Source organism: Macadamia integrifolia, chromosome 6, assembly GCF_013358625.1.
Source record: "Macadamia integrifolia cultivar HAES 741 chromosome 6, SCU_Mint_v3, whole genome shotgun sequence".
Lineage (NCBI taxonomy): Eukaryota > Viridiplantae > Streptophyta > Magnoliopsida > Proteales > Proteaceae > Macadamia > Macadamia integrifolia.
In genome coordinates this window covers 22451995-22465075 of record NC_056562.1, presented here as the reverse complement: position 1 = coordinate 22465075, position 13081 = coordinate 22451995, and the positions used below count along the sequence as shown (strand labels likewise).

Below are 13081 nucleotides of genomic sequence, written 5' to 3'. Positions count from 1 at the left end.
AGAATGGGATTATAACTCAGCACCTTTTGAAATTTTGAGAAGAATTGCTCTTTAGAAAGCACAATACGATGAATATTGTAAGCTGTGTTTGAGAAGAGTTATTGTCTATCACTGGCCTCTATGATAGAATCAGTCAAAGAAGCTTGAGAGGAGGTGCTTACCCTATAGCGGATGTCAACGATTGGCTCTGTCTCACTTTACAGGGTTCGCCTTGTCAATGATCACCATTCTTCGGACAGAAACGGGAATTCTCCAAAACATTTTCAGAGATGTTGATGAATTGATATGAAAATCAATATATGATGACATGATGACAACGTCAATAATATTTTCACAGAATTAATATTAGCTATGCAAAGCAATGTAGTTGAACGGTTGAACCAAAAGGTCGAAGTACGGAGCATTGAGCTTGAGCATAACCCCACCCAAAACCCGCCAAAAAAATTTGGGGCCTGGGTTGGGTTGGGTTTTTCAATCCGTGGGCTGATCAAAGGTTGATATTATCAATTGTTGAAGTTGATAAGGTGAGAGTTAACAAGAAGCACAAAAACACAACATTGTAGGGGTTTTTCTTCACAACAGAGCAAGACATGCAAGATCTAGAGAGAGAGTTGATATCTAACAAGAAATGTGAAAAATCTCATCAAAATGATGTTTAAAACTCGTTTTCCAGCATCTCCTAAGGTTTCAACTCGCCAAAGCCGAAAAACAAGATTTTTAACGAGATCCCACCAAGACCTCAAACTATGATATCAGGTCGAGATGTCGGGTCAACACACCTTACGGCTCATTTTACCGCATCATTTAGGCGCACCATAGTGGATGACCCAAGCACAAATGTTACATGTAGGGTGGCATACGTTAGCACTGTGCATTTAGTAGAAGTGGTTTCCGATACAGTATACCTTAGTCCATCAAACATGTGAAAATCGCTTGCAGCCACTGCACCAGTGCAATGAGCATATAGCAGCTGGGATCCCCTTGGGACGGATGCCCAAATGCTCTTAGCCATCCGATGTTCACCACACCTCAACGTTTGCTGCAGAGGATGTGGAATCCCACAAGCACCCTAGCAATGCATTTTAGTGCCATGCGAACTAAAATTTCATCGCAACGAAAAATTAAAAAGTGTAATCTCCTACCTCCATTAGGCCCTTTAATCCCTCCAGATGATGTTCAACTCCAGCACTTGTTGATTACTCCAGCGAGCTCTACCATGTCCGGCAGTCACCACCAACGGAGAATAATAGATGGGTAGCTCTCTGGCTTCTCCAGTCTCTCCCATAGTACAGAGACGCAATGAAATAAACTGAATGCAGAACCCCATTATAACCCATCTACTTGGAACGCCCTACCATCAATGTAGTTTCTTTGGTTATGATAACCCAACTCTTTCTTTGTTGCTGGCAGCCATGGAAGGCAAGAAAAAACTCTTCACCATCCTTTTATGGAGAAGTCACAGAACTACTTCACTCTAGGAAACAGAGATCTTCAATGAGGCACGTTTTTATATTCATGTTTCAGAACACAATATTACATACTACCATTAACAAAGACTTTCGAACATGACTAATAGGAGAACTTGAATTGGCTCAAGCTGCAAAAAATAATCAGACATCAAAGAATCTACAATGCTAAGTATATTTCAAATCGTTATTCATAAAATGAATACTTCTATCTTCACTAAATTGATTTAGATTCAAATGGCATCACTGGTAATTAGTTAAGTCAGGCATCCTGCACAACAAATCTTCCAATCCTGATCGATATGTTGCTGTTTAGGAAGCTAGATGCAATACAGCTACATTTCTGATCAACCATGTTGCTGTTAAAGTATAGGTAGCTGAAAAGCCAACCACCTAAAATTTATGATCATGTGGTAGCCAGAACAAATATTTGAGGTCTCAAGAGAAGAGGTTTGCTGAACATAGCAGACACAACATTCCAACCTCTCAAGAAAACAAGTTTGCTGAATTTAGCACACACAACATTACATCCTAAGATCCATCAAACAAGAATACAATTCTTAAACCATAAGATCAGGTCATTACTGTAACATAAGAAACATTCTCATCATTATAAATGCAAAAGAATGTCCCCCCATGAATAGTTCAGTAAAATAGTTTCCAAAAAAAGAAACATTTTCCTGATTCCAGTTTTTTAAACCTTGCTTTCTAGGCGTTTCTGGTGAAAATGCAACTTTTTTCTCACTTCTAACATATACAGAATCAGTATGTGACTAAAAGAACCCACAAAAAATGAAGGCATTTTACTGAGATTCACATCAAGACACTTGAATGACCAATCCTTTCAAAGTAGATTCAGAAAAGCAAGAAGAACTCAGAAGTACTGAGAATGGTACAAGAAGTGGAACTCGACCTGATCACTGAAGCCAGCATTACATGGAATCCTTCTTTCAACTTCTTGTTAATCCACTTGAGCGGGAAGGAGTCGCTGACTCTATAAGACTGCTGAGTGTATTGGTTACCTGCAGGCATTCAGCCCCAAAAGTTCAGAATTCAATGGTGAAGATAGAAAATGAAAAAGTGGAATTGAACAACAGGTCCAAGCTCGAGTGCCTGACTCCTCAAGAACCTTCTTTACCCTCCAGGATTAACCCCCAACCTATAAAGCATTAAAGCTAGAGTTGAAAGTTGAAACCAATTATCATGCAAGATAACTTCGTTAATTTTAGAGGTCAAAACGTCTTATGTCATCAACTTCCTCATGCCTAGGTTCCTAGTGATTTTTGGTTCTGCTTCTTTTCATATGTCCAACTGCCTTGGACAAGAAGATCTGCTCTCACCAGTCAATTGCACAGCAAGGCCATAGCTCATAAAACAAGAAAGAGGAGCATGTTGGACTGTCTGGTTGTTGGAAATGGAGATCCAGAACTTGTTCTGTTACAATTGGCAGAATATTCACTTTTTTGTGCAATGAATTGCATAAGGTATGGTACTTAGACAAATGCACATGGTCGATTCTTTTGCTTGTCAAAATCATATCATACTATTATATAAAAGCATGAACTCATGCTTCGTGGTTAATCTTTCTCCTTACTACTTTATCCTTCTAGCTTATTTAAATACCCTATCTTCTTCAATATTTTCTTTGTCAAGCCTTTTTATTTTTTTGATATTATTGATACCCTTTATATTTTTTAACATTTAAAAATTAAGTTTTTTTATTCCTCACACGTTTCCTTCCTTATCTCTCCTCCTTTCATTTTCCCACTTTCCTTATATTTCTGAAATAATTCTTTCTTCTTTCTCACATTGGCTTCTTCTATTTCTGAAATATCTTTTGTAAATATTCTCTCTCCCCCTACTTTGTCCCAATCTATATCTACCAAACAAAAATCCATATCTTTCTAAATTATCTCCCGTCAATTGCTTTCCTAACCTTGCTTAGTTTCCTTGCCAATAAAAACTCATAAAATTACCCCTTTTTTTGTAGAATTAAAATTACCAATTTTTAGTTTCAATACAATCTCTGTCTCTCAACTTTTCTTCTCCTACTCTCTCACTTCATTTCCTCTCTCCTACTCTTTGGATTTTCCTTCTCCTACTCTCTCCCTTCCCTTCTCTCCTCGTTACTGTTAGCGCTCACACTCACAGACCTCAGAGCGTTAACGGGGACCTCAACTACCGCCCTTTTCCAAAGAGACACTCTTTGTCACCGATACTCTTGGAATACCTTAGTCTGTATGTCCAAGACAAGGTCCTGAATGCAATTGTTAATATCTACACCGAAGGTATTTTATTTTTCCACCCTTCAATTTCAATATTGTAATAGAAAGTATGCTTTTTGTTTATCCTTTGTTTTTCCGTTCTAGGTTACCTTGGTAGTTGAAGGTGGATCTAGCCTTCACCATGGTAATTATGGGTTTACAATCATCAATATCAATTGAATAAATGTTTGACTAAATGTTTGACGAGTCAAACCAATCTCACAGCAGCAGGATTTTTAAATCAAAGAACAGCCATAAACCAGTCCAACAATTGCACATGAAATCAGACTAGAATAGGAGATCACAGCAAGCTATAGATATCAAGAGTTGGAGTTTCTCAGATCCGATCAGATCAGTAGATAATCAAATAGAGTCTAACAAGGTCTAATATAACTTATATAAGTCTGTCACAGTTCAACAATCATGAACTTATATCATAGGAAAAGAGAGGTTCAGAATAGAAGGAGAAACTTCTATCGGTTCCAAGTATGGGTGGAGAAAAGCACCAAAACAGAATCTATGAGATTTTCAAAATCTCTCATATGGCTGATCAGAATGACCAGGTCTTCTGGTTGAGTGGAAGTCCTTATGGGAGGGAGGCTCGATCCAAGTTTCAGCCAATTCTGATGGTTGAAACTGCTTCAGGGAACCACCAACCAAAATAGAAACTTCTGTCATCAGTTACAGCAGCAGTAGATCTTTGCGTAATGGAAAGAAGAAGAAGAAGACCTCTTGGGCTTCACACCGCAAAGAGTCAACCAGATCATACAGCAGCTCCACAATCTTGATCGGACACAAGAACAGTTTGTCAAAATCGTGGGAGCTTTAGGAGTCTCCTCTTCTTTATTAATGATGACTAATGGGGGAGGGAATACAGCCTAGCAATTGGAAGGTTCCAAAACATAAAACCCCACAATTGATTGCCTATTTAATAAGTTAATCCAGTATGCAACTATAATAGCCCTAGTTTCAACTCATAAAAGTGGCCTATTACACTCAAAATCACATGGACTGAAGGCCCAACACATATACAACCCAACCCTAGACTTATTCCTAAAAAACAAAACCAGTCTGGTGAAGAATCTGCATAAACTCCCCCCTTCTTGAAAAAATTAATCCTCAAATTTTGGAGTAATGAGGGAGAAACAACATGTGAGTTACAGACGTAACCATTCCCAATAAGAATCCAGGTTGCTTGTAGGCTTTTGGGATGTAGTCTTCAAGGTGTGGAGCTTTCTCTTCAAAGAATAATGAGGGCATAACAAACTCTATATGCTCAGCTTCTGAATTAATACCAATTGTGAATGTCGTATGTATAGAGTCATCAATGCTGGTAACCTTCTCATCGATGATTGGAGACACAAGCTCTTCCTTTTCATAATGAATCTCAAAAGACTTGTAGTGGAGTGCTCTCAACCACTACCTCATCGTCCACGGCTTCAATATTATCTACTCTGTTTTCTTCAACATAGAACTCTTCAGTGGAATCTTCAATTTCTTCACCTTCTATCTTTGAAGCTTTAAAAACTATCTCTTCAAAGGGAACCTTGACTTCAAATTCTTTTGGTTTGAATAAAGATATTTTCACTTCTCATAGAGGTTTTACAGGTGCTAACCATGCTATTAATGATTCTGGGACACCAACACGTGGCTGCTAGCTAATAGTTCATCCATTCGCACCATTTGTTGATTCACTTGTATCAACATTTTAAAAATATAATCAAAAGTCCAGGGATTAAATTCACTGTTGGTCATGTCAGCTCTTACAGTCTTTCAAGGTTGTTCTCTGCCGTGCTCTAGTACCACCTAATGTAAAGCTAAGTTGATGAGTCAAACCAAGCTCACAACTGCAAGATATATATCTTCAAGAACATGGACTGAAGGCCCAACACATATACAATCCACCCTAGACTTATTCCTAACAAAACAAGCTCTGTTTGGTGAAGAAATGGCTTCAGCGGTTGCTCTAGTGGGAGCAAGTGGGGGCCAAAATGAGCATGATATTTGCAGCTTCAGATGTTCTACATCATCCCCTTCTAATAACTAAGATTGTACCAAAGGAAAATAGAAGGGGTATAAATGATAAAGAATGAGAATGCAATGCCACTTTAAAGTTCATCTAGATTGACTAGTTAAACTAAAATTGAAGATGAAGTTAAACATAAAATTCCCTCTGTCCATTGGTTCATGGCATAAAGAATGTAACTAGCATGTGAACACTTGATAACCGAATCAAATAATCAATGGTTCAATGTAAGGAGGCAATGCTGACTGTATGAAATGAAGAAGAACTTACACCTACCCTAAAGAATTCCCTAAATCCCATAAAGCTTGGCCCAAACATGTCCATGACCTGTGGATATGAAGATTCTTTTCATCCACCCATTCATTGATTCTTCAAGACAAGTTGGGGAAAAAACCACTAAAAGCATGTAGGATAAAGAGTTGTAATAAAATTCCATACCAGGCAATGGAAATCACAGTCACCGAGACAGAAAACAGAAGAGACTGGCTGACTGACCAAAATATTGACATAGCAAGTACGAATCATACCATTACATAATAATTCCCTTGCCTCCGATCGTAGTGTACTTTTGGCACTCAACGACTGCCACCAAGATTGTTTTTCAACAAGAAATATGCATTAATTTCTGATATAATTGAACATCAACAACACCACCAATAATAATGGTGAAATCCAACTCAACAAACTAACCTGTAAACTTGCCACTCATACGGAGGACCATACTTACACCCTTTGTTGCTTCTATGTTCAAATTTTAGCACTACCTAATGGAACACCAAAACAAGCTCCTAGTGGTTGAATTTTATTGATTAAATACCTTCATAGGGCCAAAACCTGTTGACCGCTCATTCCATCCCTTGGATGACGACCCACAAATACCTGACCAAACCCTTCTTTTGCTCAACTTCCTCCCAGTCCTATAGACTGGGGATTCTCCCACCTGAACCTGAGGAGTAAATGTTCATTATAAAAACCATGTTAGATATACTGAACTCCAACAAATGTTCTAACCAACAGTAAAATCTTACAATGATAGGAGAATCAGGTACAGCTTGACATTATCAGCATAAAAATATACTCAAGATTAAAACAAATAGATAATTATAGCTAAAACTGATTAAGAGAGGATTAAGATGATGATAGTAAAACGAGCAACTCAAAAAACAACAATCAAGCAAACCAGGAGAAGAAAAAGTAAGACATAAATAAGAATGGATACAATTTAATTTCATCATTTTCATTAAAAAGAAAATAAAGGTCCCAGCATACCCTTTCAGGGAACGGGGCAGTGCTATTTCTTCTTCCTGCCCACCAACCTTGTTGGCACTCAAACCACAACTATCATTGCCCATCATCCTTACTTACAATTGTCTGCCCACACCTCGTCACCTAGATTGACCATCAGTCTCTAGCTTTACCTTTCCCTTCCTCTGGAGCTTCTGAGACCCTATAATGACCAGAATTGCTTTTCTTCTCCAAAATCACAATCACTGCAGCCTTGGCCTGATTCCTCACAGCCAACCCCATTTTGGGCTTCCCTGCCAGAGTCTTAACCATCTTTCATTGAAGTAAAACTCTGCCCATAGGAAGCAGAGTTTACTCTACAACTACCATCAAAATCTCACAGCTTGTCATGCCAAGGCAAGGCCATGGCAAAGAGGTTAAGGTTGAGAGGTCAATGAGTGATTTCCCTTGGGTCTTTTATTTTTGTGCATTTTCAATCAGGAAATGACTCGGGAAGTTCCAAAGTATATAATATACAAGGAAAATTTTTCCACTTCGGTGGGAATTTGCAGGAAAAATATATATAAGAGCATACTCAATGCACAAGGGTCCCACCACTGGGGGGTCTGAGTACCCTTACCCCCACTTTGCAGAGGCTATTTCCCGGCTCAAACCCTCAACAACATGCCCTCTAAACCCTCACCCTAATTTCACCAAAACCCTACTTTCCCCTTGACTATTTACGTTTCTCTACCCAGAACAGTAAGAGCTCTCTCTCCCTCTCTCTCACACATAAACCTACAACTAATCGAGGTTGCAGAAAAAATAAATGACAACTAAAAAATTATGTTACATAGTAATTTTTACTTTTCTTGCAACCAAACACCAAAAATTAATTTTTGTGTAAAATATATGAAATATTTGCAATTCCCTTACAACCAATGGAAGTCATAAGGACTAGAAAGGGAGAAAATAATTTCCCGATGTGCAATACAAAAAATTTGATTCAGAATGTTTTACCAAGATAATGATGGTAATTTAATGATTGGTTTTCTTGGCACAATGGAGGAGCGCAATAACATCATATGGCTCGATTATTTTCCGTTGTCAATCACATTCAAGTATTCTTATTAATCATGATCAACCAAAAAAATACCAAAAAGGCCAAAAAATATAAAATAATATTTATAAATAATATTTGTTTCCCCATAAACGCAATCTTAAGAACCCGTATGAGCTGAAATGTTACACGAGCTTAAATTTTACTTCTAGGAAACCAGATAATTAAATTCAGGGTGATGGGGAGAATTTCCTCAAACACAAGCCAGCATCAATATGAAGTTTTAAATAACAGCAAGCAACGGTAACAACAAACAGCGCCAATATCAGGAAAATACCAAGTTGTTATCACATATCCACACATAAAACTCATCTTTACAAACTCAGACTCATATATAGAGAGGATGTTACACAGGGAACGCATTTAAGTCCTTCTCAATTGCTGCTTTGGCTGCATCAAGATCCTCATCCAAGAAAATATCCCAATGACCATCCCACCTGATAAAAAACTCTGAATCTTCAAAATACTTCACCCTATGAACATCCCCTGCAGGGGTAAACAAGAAGTCACCAACCCCCAAATCATACTTCTCCCCCTCACTCAGATTCCAAACCCTCTTACTCCCTTTCATCACAACCAAATCATGCCCGAACGTATGATGATGCGCCGGTTCAACACTCCCAGCCTTAAATCTCACAATCGCCGATGTTGGGCTCTCTCTGACAATCTTCATCGACGCACCAGGCATGATCTCCACAGGACTGAACTCCCTGTTCTTAGCCAAACAACAAATCGCACATGTATCCTGCTTCTCTGGCTCCTTAGTTCCGATCTTCGACATCTCGGAAATCGATTCGTCAAGGAAGGTTTCTATGTCTTGGGGCCATGGGTTGTTTCCTGATGCAGGGCACGGGGATTTGAAGGGGGTTTCGAGCCAAACTTTGAGGATTTCAATGCCAGTCTCAGGGGCGGTGTTCATGCCAGAGACGGCAAGAACGTTGCAGCTGCTGATGGATCGGGCGTTGCGAGCTTCTTCGGTAGTTAAACAGGTGGAGGCGTAAACACCAGGATATTTGTTGGCGAACATGGAGACACCAACGCCGGTGCCACAAGCGACAAGGCCACGGATTTCAGTGGTGGGAGTGCCGGCAGAGTTTGCAGCATTACTGACGCGACGGCCGACTTCTTCACCGATGGAGTAGTATTTTCCGGTGCCGATGTCTTCGACTTCGATGCCGAGGGAACGGAGGTGGGCAACGAGGGCATCTTTGAGGTTGCAGCCAAAGGCATCGGCACCAGCGAAGATCTTGAGAGGGCGGGGGGAGCTATCTTGAGACATGGATTGCAGAGAGGATAGTGAAACTAGTGGGTTAACTCGCGAGAGACTTAGAAATGGAAGATGGAAGATGGAAGATGGAAGATGGAAGATGATAGATGATAGATGATGCTTGGGTTTTTATTTTAAAAAGGCGCTGGGGTTATGCGTGGAATTACGGAACTGCCACTGTGTAGTGCCTAGATTAGGATCGACAATTCGAGACTCCTGCACGAGGGAGGGGATCTTTATTCTTCAATAATACAAGACAAAGTGACAAGCTGTAAACTGCGGCTCGCTGTACGAGGAACACGCCGCATTGGAGACCTGACGCCGCAATCCAGATCCCCCCCCCCTCCCCCCTCTGGGAAGCACCAAGCACCAAGCACCCAAGTAGGTGAACGGATCAGGTTCACCTACGAAAATGTTCGCCCTAAATCCTTGGATTTAGAATCTATTATATGAAGAGAGAAAAAATTAAGATTATAAATTCATGGGTTAAAATCATTCTTATACATTTTTGTAAGGAAACTTGATTCGCTCTCCCAAATTAGGGTGAAAATTTGACCTTGATCACTCAAATTCGGTCTAGCTTGTTTTCAACTTGAATAAGACTTGGGTCAATTTCTATGATTTTAAGGGTGAGTTAGGATTGAAAAACCCGGACTCGGGTTGAGGCCTCAGCCCGTCCTAACTGATCTAACCCGACTTAAAATTTAACCTTGAATCTTTATATTAAAATTTAGAGCTCCTGTTGATATTTCAATTTTCTATAATTTTTTAATGTATAAGATATGAATGATAAAAACAGGTCAATCAAGATTAATCCAACTCAAGAAGTATAAATAGTTGCCCATTCATACATCAGTTATTCGCCATAGCTAACTCAGGAAGTATATCCTCTAGTATTTGTACAAAATCCTAATGTAGTCGCTTTATACTGTGTGTTTTTCCTCTTAATTAAAAAAAAAAAAAAAAAAAAGGTTAATCTAACCATTGCAGAAGCCAAGGTCAACCCAACCTAGCCAGCCTGACCCAACTCAACCCTGTGAGGGGTAATTAGGGTCGGGTTGGGTTGGTATGAACCCTGCAGGGTTGGGCCTGAACATGAACTTAGCAAGGTTGGCTGGGGGCTGGGTTGAATTTTGAGGACCTAAGGTTAGGTTAGGGTTTTAAGAAAGGGGAAATTACCTAGATCCACTAGATGAGAAATATAAATTACAAGATAAGTAGGTTTCAAATTTATTTTACATTGACTAGTTTTAACTTTGAAAATATTTACTCAATCCCCAAAATTAGTTATTGCTCGTGCGGTTCAAGAAAAAAATAAAAGTAAACTTCTTAAAATACCCCAACCTCAGTTCTTTTATTTTTATTCAATTCATTTTTAATCGCATGTGGGACCTACTTCCTCCTCCCCTCCCCCTCTTCCGCCTCTTCTCCTTCCTTCTCCACAAAAGGAGATACAAAGTAGTCTCAGGTTTCTAAAAAGTGTAAAGTATCTAGTAAGATACTTTTTTTTGGATAGAAAAGAAACTTATACATTAGAAATAGAAACAGATCAGGGGAAAGAGATCCCACAAGAGTATTCATACAAAGAGAGAAATAAAACATGAGGAGGGGCACGATCCCAAATAGTAGCAAGACGATTTCGAGAACCAAACAAAGCTAACTGATAAGCAACTGCATTGCCCTGTCTCATAGTATGTGTAAATATCATTGATTCAAAGCTAGAGCAAAGATGATGGCAATCATTAATAATAGAAGCTATCTTCCACGGAATATGTTCAGGTTGAGACTTTAACATATTGATAACCCCCAAATTATCACTCTCAACCATTAGATGAGAAAGCTGCTTTGAAGAACCAATAACAAGGGCTTTTCTAATAGCAAGAGCCTCCGCCACATAAGAGTAAGAGTGTCCAATATATTCTGAAAAACAAGAGAGAATGGCCATTGCAATCCTTAAATACGCCACCAATTCCAGCTGGTCTCGGACAACCAAGATATGAACCATCTACATTAACCTTGATGTAATTCAATGTGGGGGTGGGGGGGAGGGGGGGGGGGGGAGAATGCCAAGAAATGTGCTTGATAGAAGTCACTTTAAATGTTGGCTTCTGGTAAGATACATATGGAGGTTTTTAGTCAAAGTGATGTAAGCACTTACATCACTAATTAATCATCTAGATTTTGTGCGCCAACAGAGACAACCTCATATGGCTCATGATGCCATGTGCATAGCCACTAGCCACAGACCAGTTCAGCGGATTTAGAACATTCTAAACTAGTAACGATATATATTACTAAAGGGAGAAATTGAAAATCTGAAACATTTTGTTCATCAAACTTGAAGCTCTTATTTCTCTGAACCAAATTTTCAACTCCCATGGCCATGGCTTCCAACAATCACCATGATCAGCTTCACTTCATTATGATTCCTTTAATAGCCTAAGGCCACATGATCCCTATGACCGACATAGCTAGATTGTTAGCCCGACAAGGCATCACTACCACCATCGTCACTACCCTAGTCAACGCCTTCCGATTAAAGCCAATCATCAATCGGGCCACCGAATCTGGCCTCCTAATCCGACTTCTCCAACTTCATTTCCCCTCAACAGAATTTGAGTTACCTGAAGGGTGTGAGAACATCGACCATGTCCGCTCACGAGATCTAATCATAAGCTTCTTCAACGCTGCGAGCATGCTCCAACCAGCCTTAGAACAATCTCTTCAAGAAATGGAGCCACCTCAAAGCTGCATAATCTCCGACATTTGTCTCCCATGGACATCTCATACAACTCTTAAGTTTGGGATTCAAAGAACATTGAGGAGGCTGAGACTACTTTGTATCTCCATTTCTCACCGCAGCTGGTTGTGAAGACGGTACTTTTCAATCTGTTCTTTGAATATAACCTTAAGTGCTACCATGTATTTAAATCCAATTGTTTTTAATGGATTAACTGAAACAACCCCAACCTCAATTCTTGGAGGGCCTTTGGGTTGCAGGTTGGGGTGGAGTTGTAGAGCAAGGGGTTGCAAGAGGGAGGGTGCGGCCTTTGTGGAGAAGGAAGGAGAAGAGGCAGAAGAGGAGAGGGGAGGAGGAAGTAGGTGCCACATACGATTAAAAATGAATTGAATAAAAATAAAAGAATTGAGGTTGGGGTTGGGGTATTTTAGAAAGTTTACTTTTATTTTTTTTCTTGAACCACACAAGCAATAACTAATTTTGGGGATTGAGTAAATATTTTCAAAGTTGAAACTAGTCAATGTAAAATAAATTTGAAACCTATTTATCTTGTAATTTATTTTATTATCTAGTGGATCTAGGTAATTTCCCCTATAAACTTGGCCCAAGCCTGCCCTGTTTCACCCCTAACCCCATGGGACTCAGATCCTCTCCAGTCGGCTGAGAAGTGAGTGTGTGCTTTGATCTTCCCAGACTTCGAACACCACATTAAATGTCTTAGCAGCTGAAGAGGACCTAAACCTCAATCTAAGGCCCTCTCAGTCATTCGATATGCACTGCTTGGGCTGGAGGGTTGGGGAAGATCTGGATGCCCAAGGAAACAAAATCCTCTAAAGTGCACCATTCCCAGATTTTTCTCTTCTCCAATTCTTTATCCTCTAATTCTCTACCAATTACCTATCTGCTCACGACATATGTCTCATTCTAATCCAACGGCTATAGGTCAAACCTCCTTTTTTCAACCTTTTTTTTTT

General features: G+C 39.5%; 2 protein-coding genes across 7 annotated transcripts; both read right to left on the bottom strand.

Moving 5' to 3' along the window:
• Positions 1-484: 484 nt before the first annotated feature.
• LOC122081766 (DNA damage-repair/toleration protein DRT102) lies at positions 485-9478 on the bottom strand. Of its 6 annotated transcripts, XM_042649023.1 has the most exons (6): positions 8433-9478; positions 6574-6702; positions 6284-6338; positions 6033-6083; positions 2380-2488; positions 485-1597 (listed from the first exon to the last, which is right to left on the bottom strand). In XM_042649023.1, the coding sequence occupies exon 1, from the start codon at positions 9377-9379 to the stop codon at positions 8447-8449; it is 933 nt and encodes a 310-aa protein (XP_042504957.1). In that variant the 5' UTR covers positions 9380-9478; the 3' UTR covers positions 485-1597; positions 2380-2488; positions 6033-6083; positions 6284-6338; positions 6574-6702; positions 8433-8446. The 6 variants fall into 6 exon arrangements, with proteins under 6 accessions (XP_042504957.1, XP_042504955.1, XP_042504953.1 ...); XM_042649021.1 differs by lacking the exon at positions 6033-6083 and having other exon boundaries at positions 485-1069; positions 1143-1597; positions 6284-6702; XM_042649019.1 differs by lacking the exon at positions 6033-6083 and having other exon boundaries at positions 6284-6702.
• Positions 9479-10916: 1438 nt separating this feature from the next.
• Positions 10917-11372, bottom strand: LOC122082131. The gene has a single exon (XM_042649615.1). The coding sequence runs from the start codon at positions 11370-11372 to the stop codon at positions 10917-10919; it is 456 nt and encodes a 151-aa protein (XP_042505549.1).
• Positions 11373-13081: the final 1709 nt, after the last annotated feature.

Bases quoted from the DNA above. Each gene is read 5' to 3' on its own strand.
- LOC122082131 (XM_042649615.1), bottom strand. From the start codon at position 11,372: ATGGTTCATATCTTGGTTGTCCGAGACCAGCTGGAATTGGTGGCGTAT.
- LOC122081766 (XM_042649019.1), bottom strand. From the start codon at position 9,379: ATGTCTCAAGATAGCTCCCCCCGCCCTCTCAAGATCTTCGCTGGTGCC.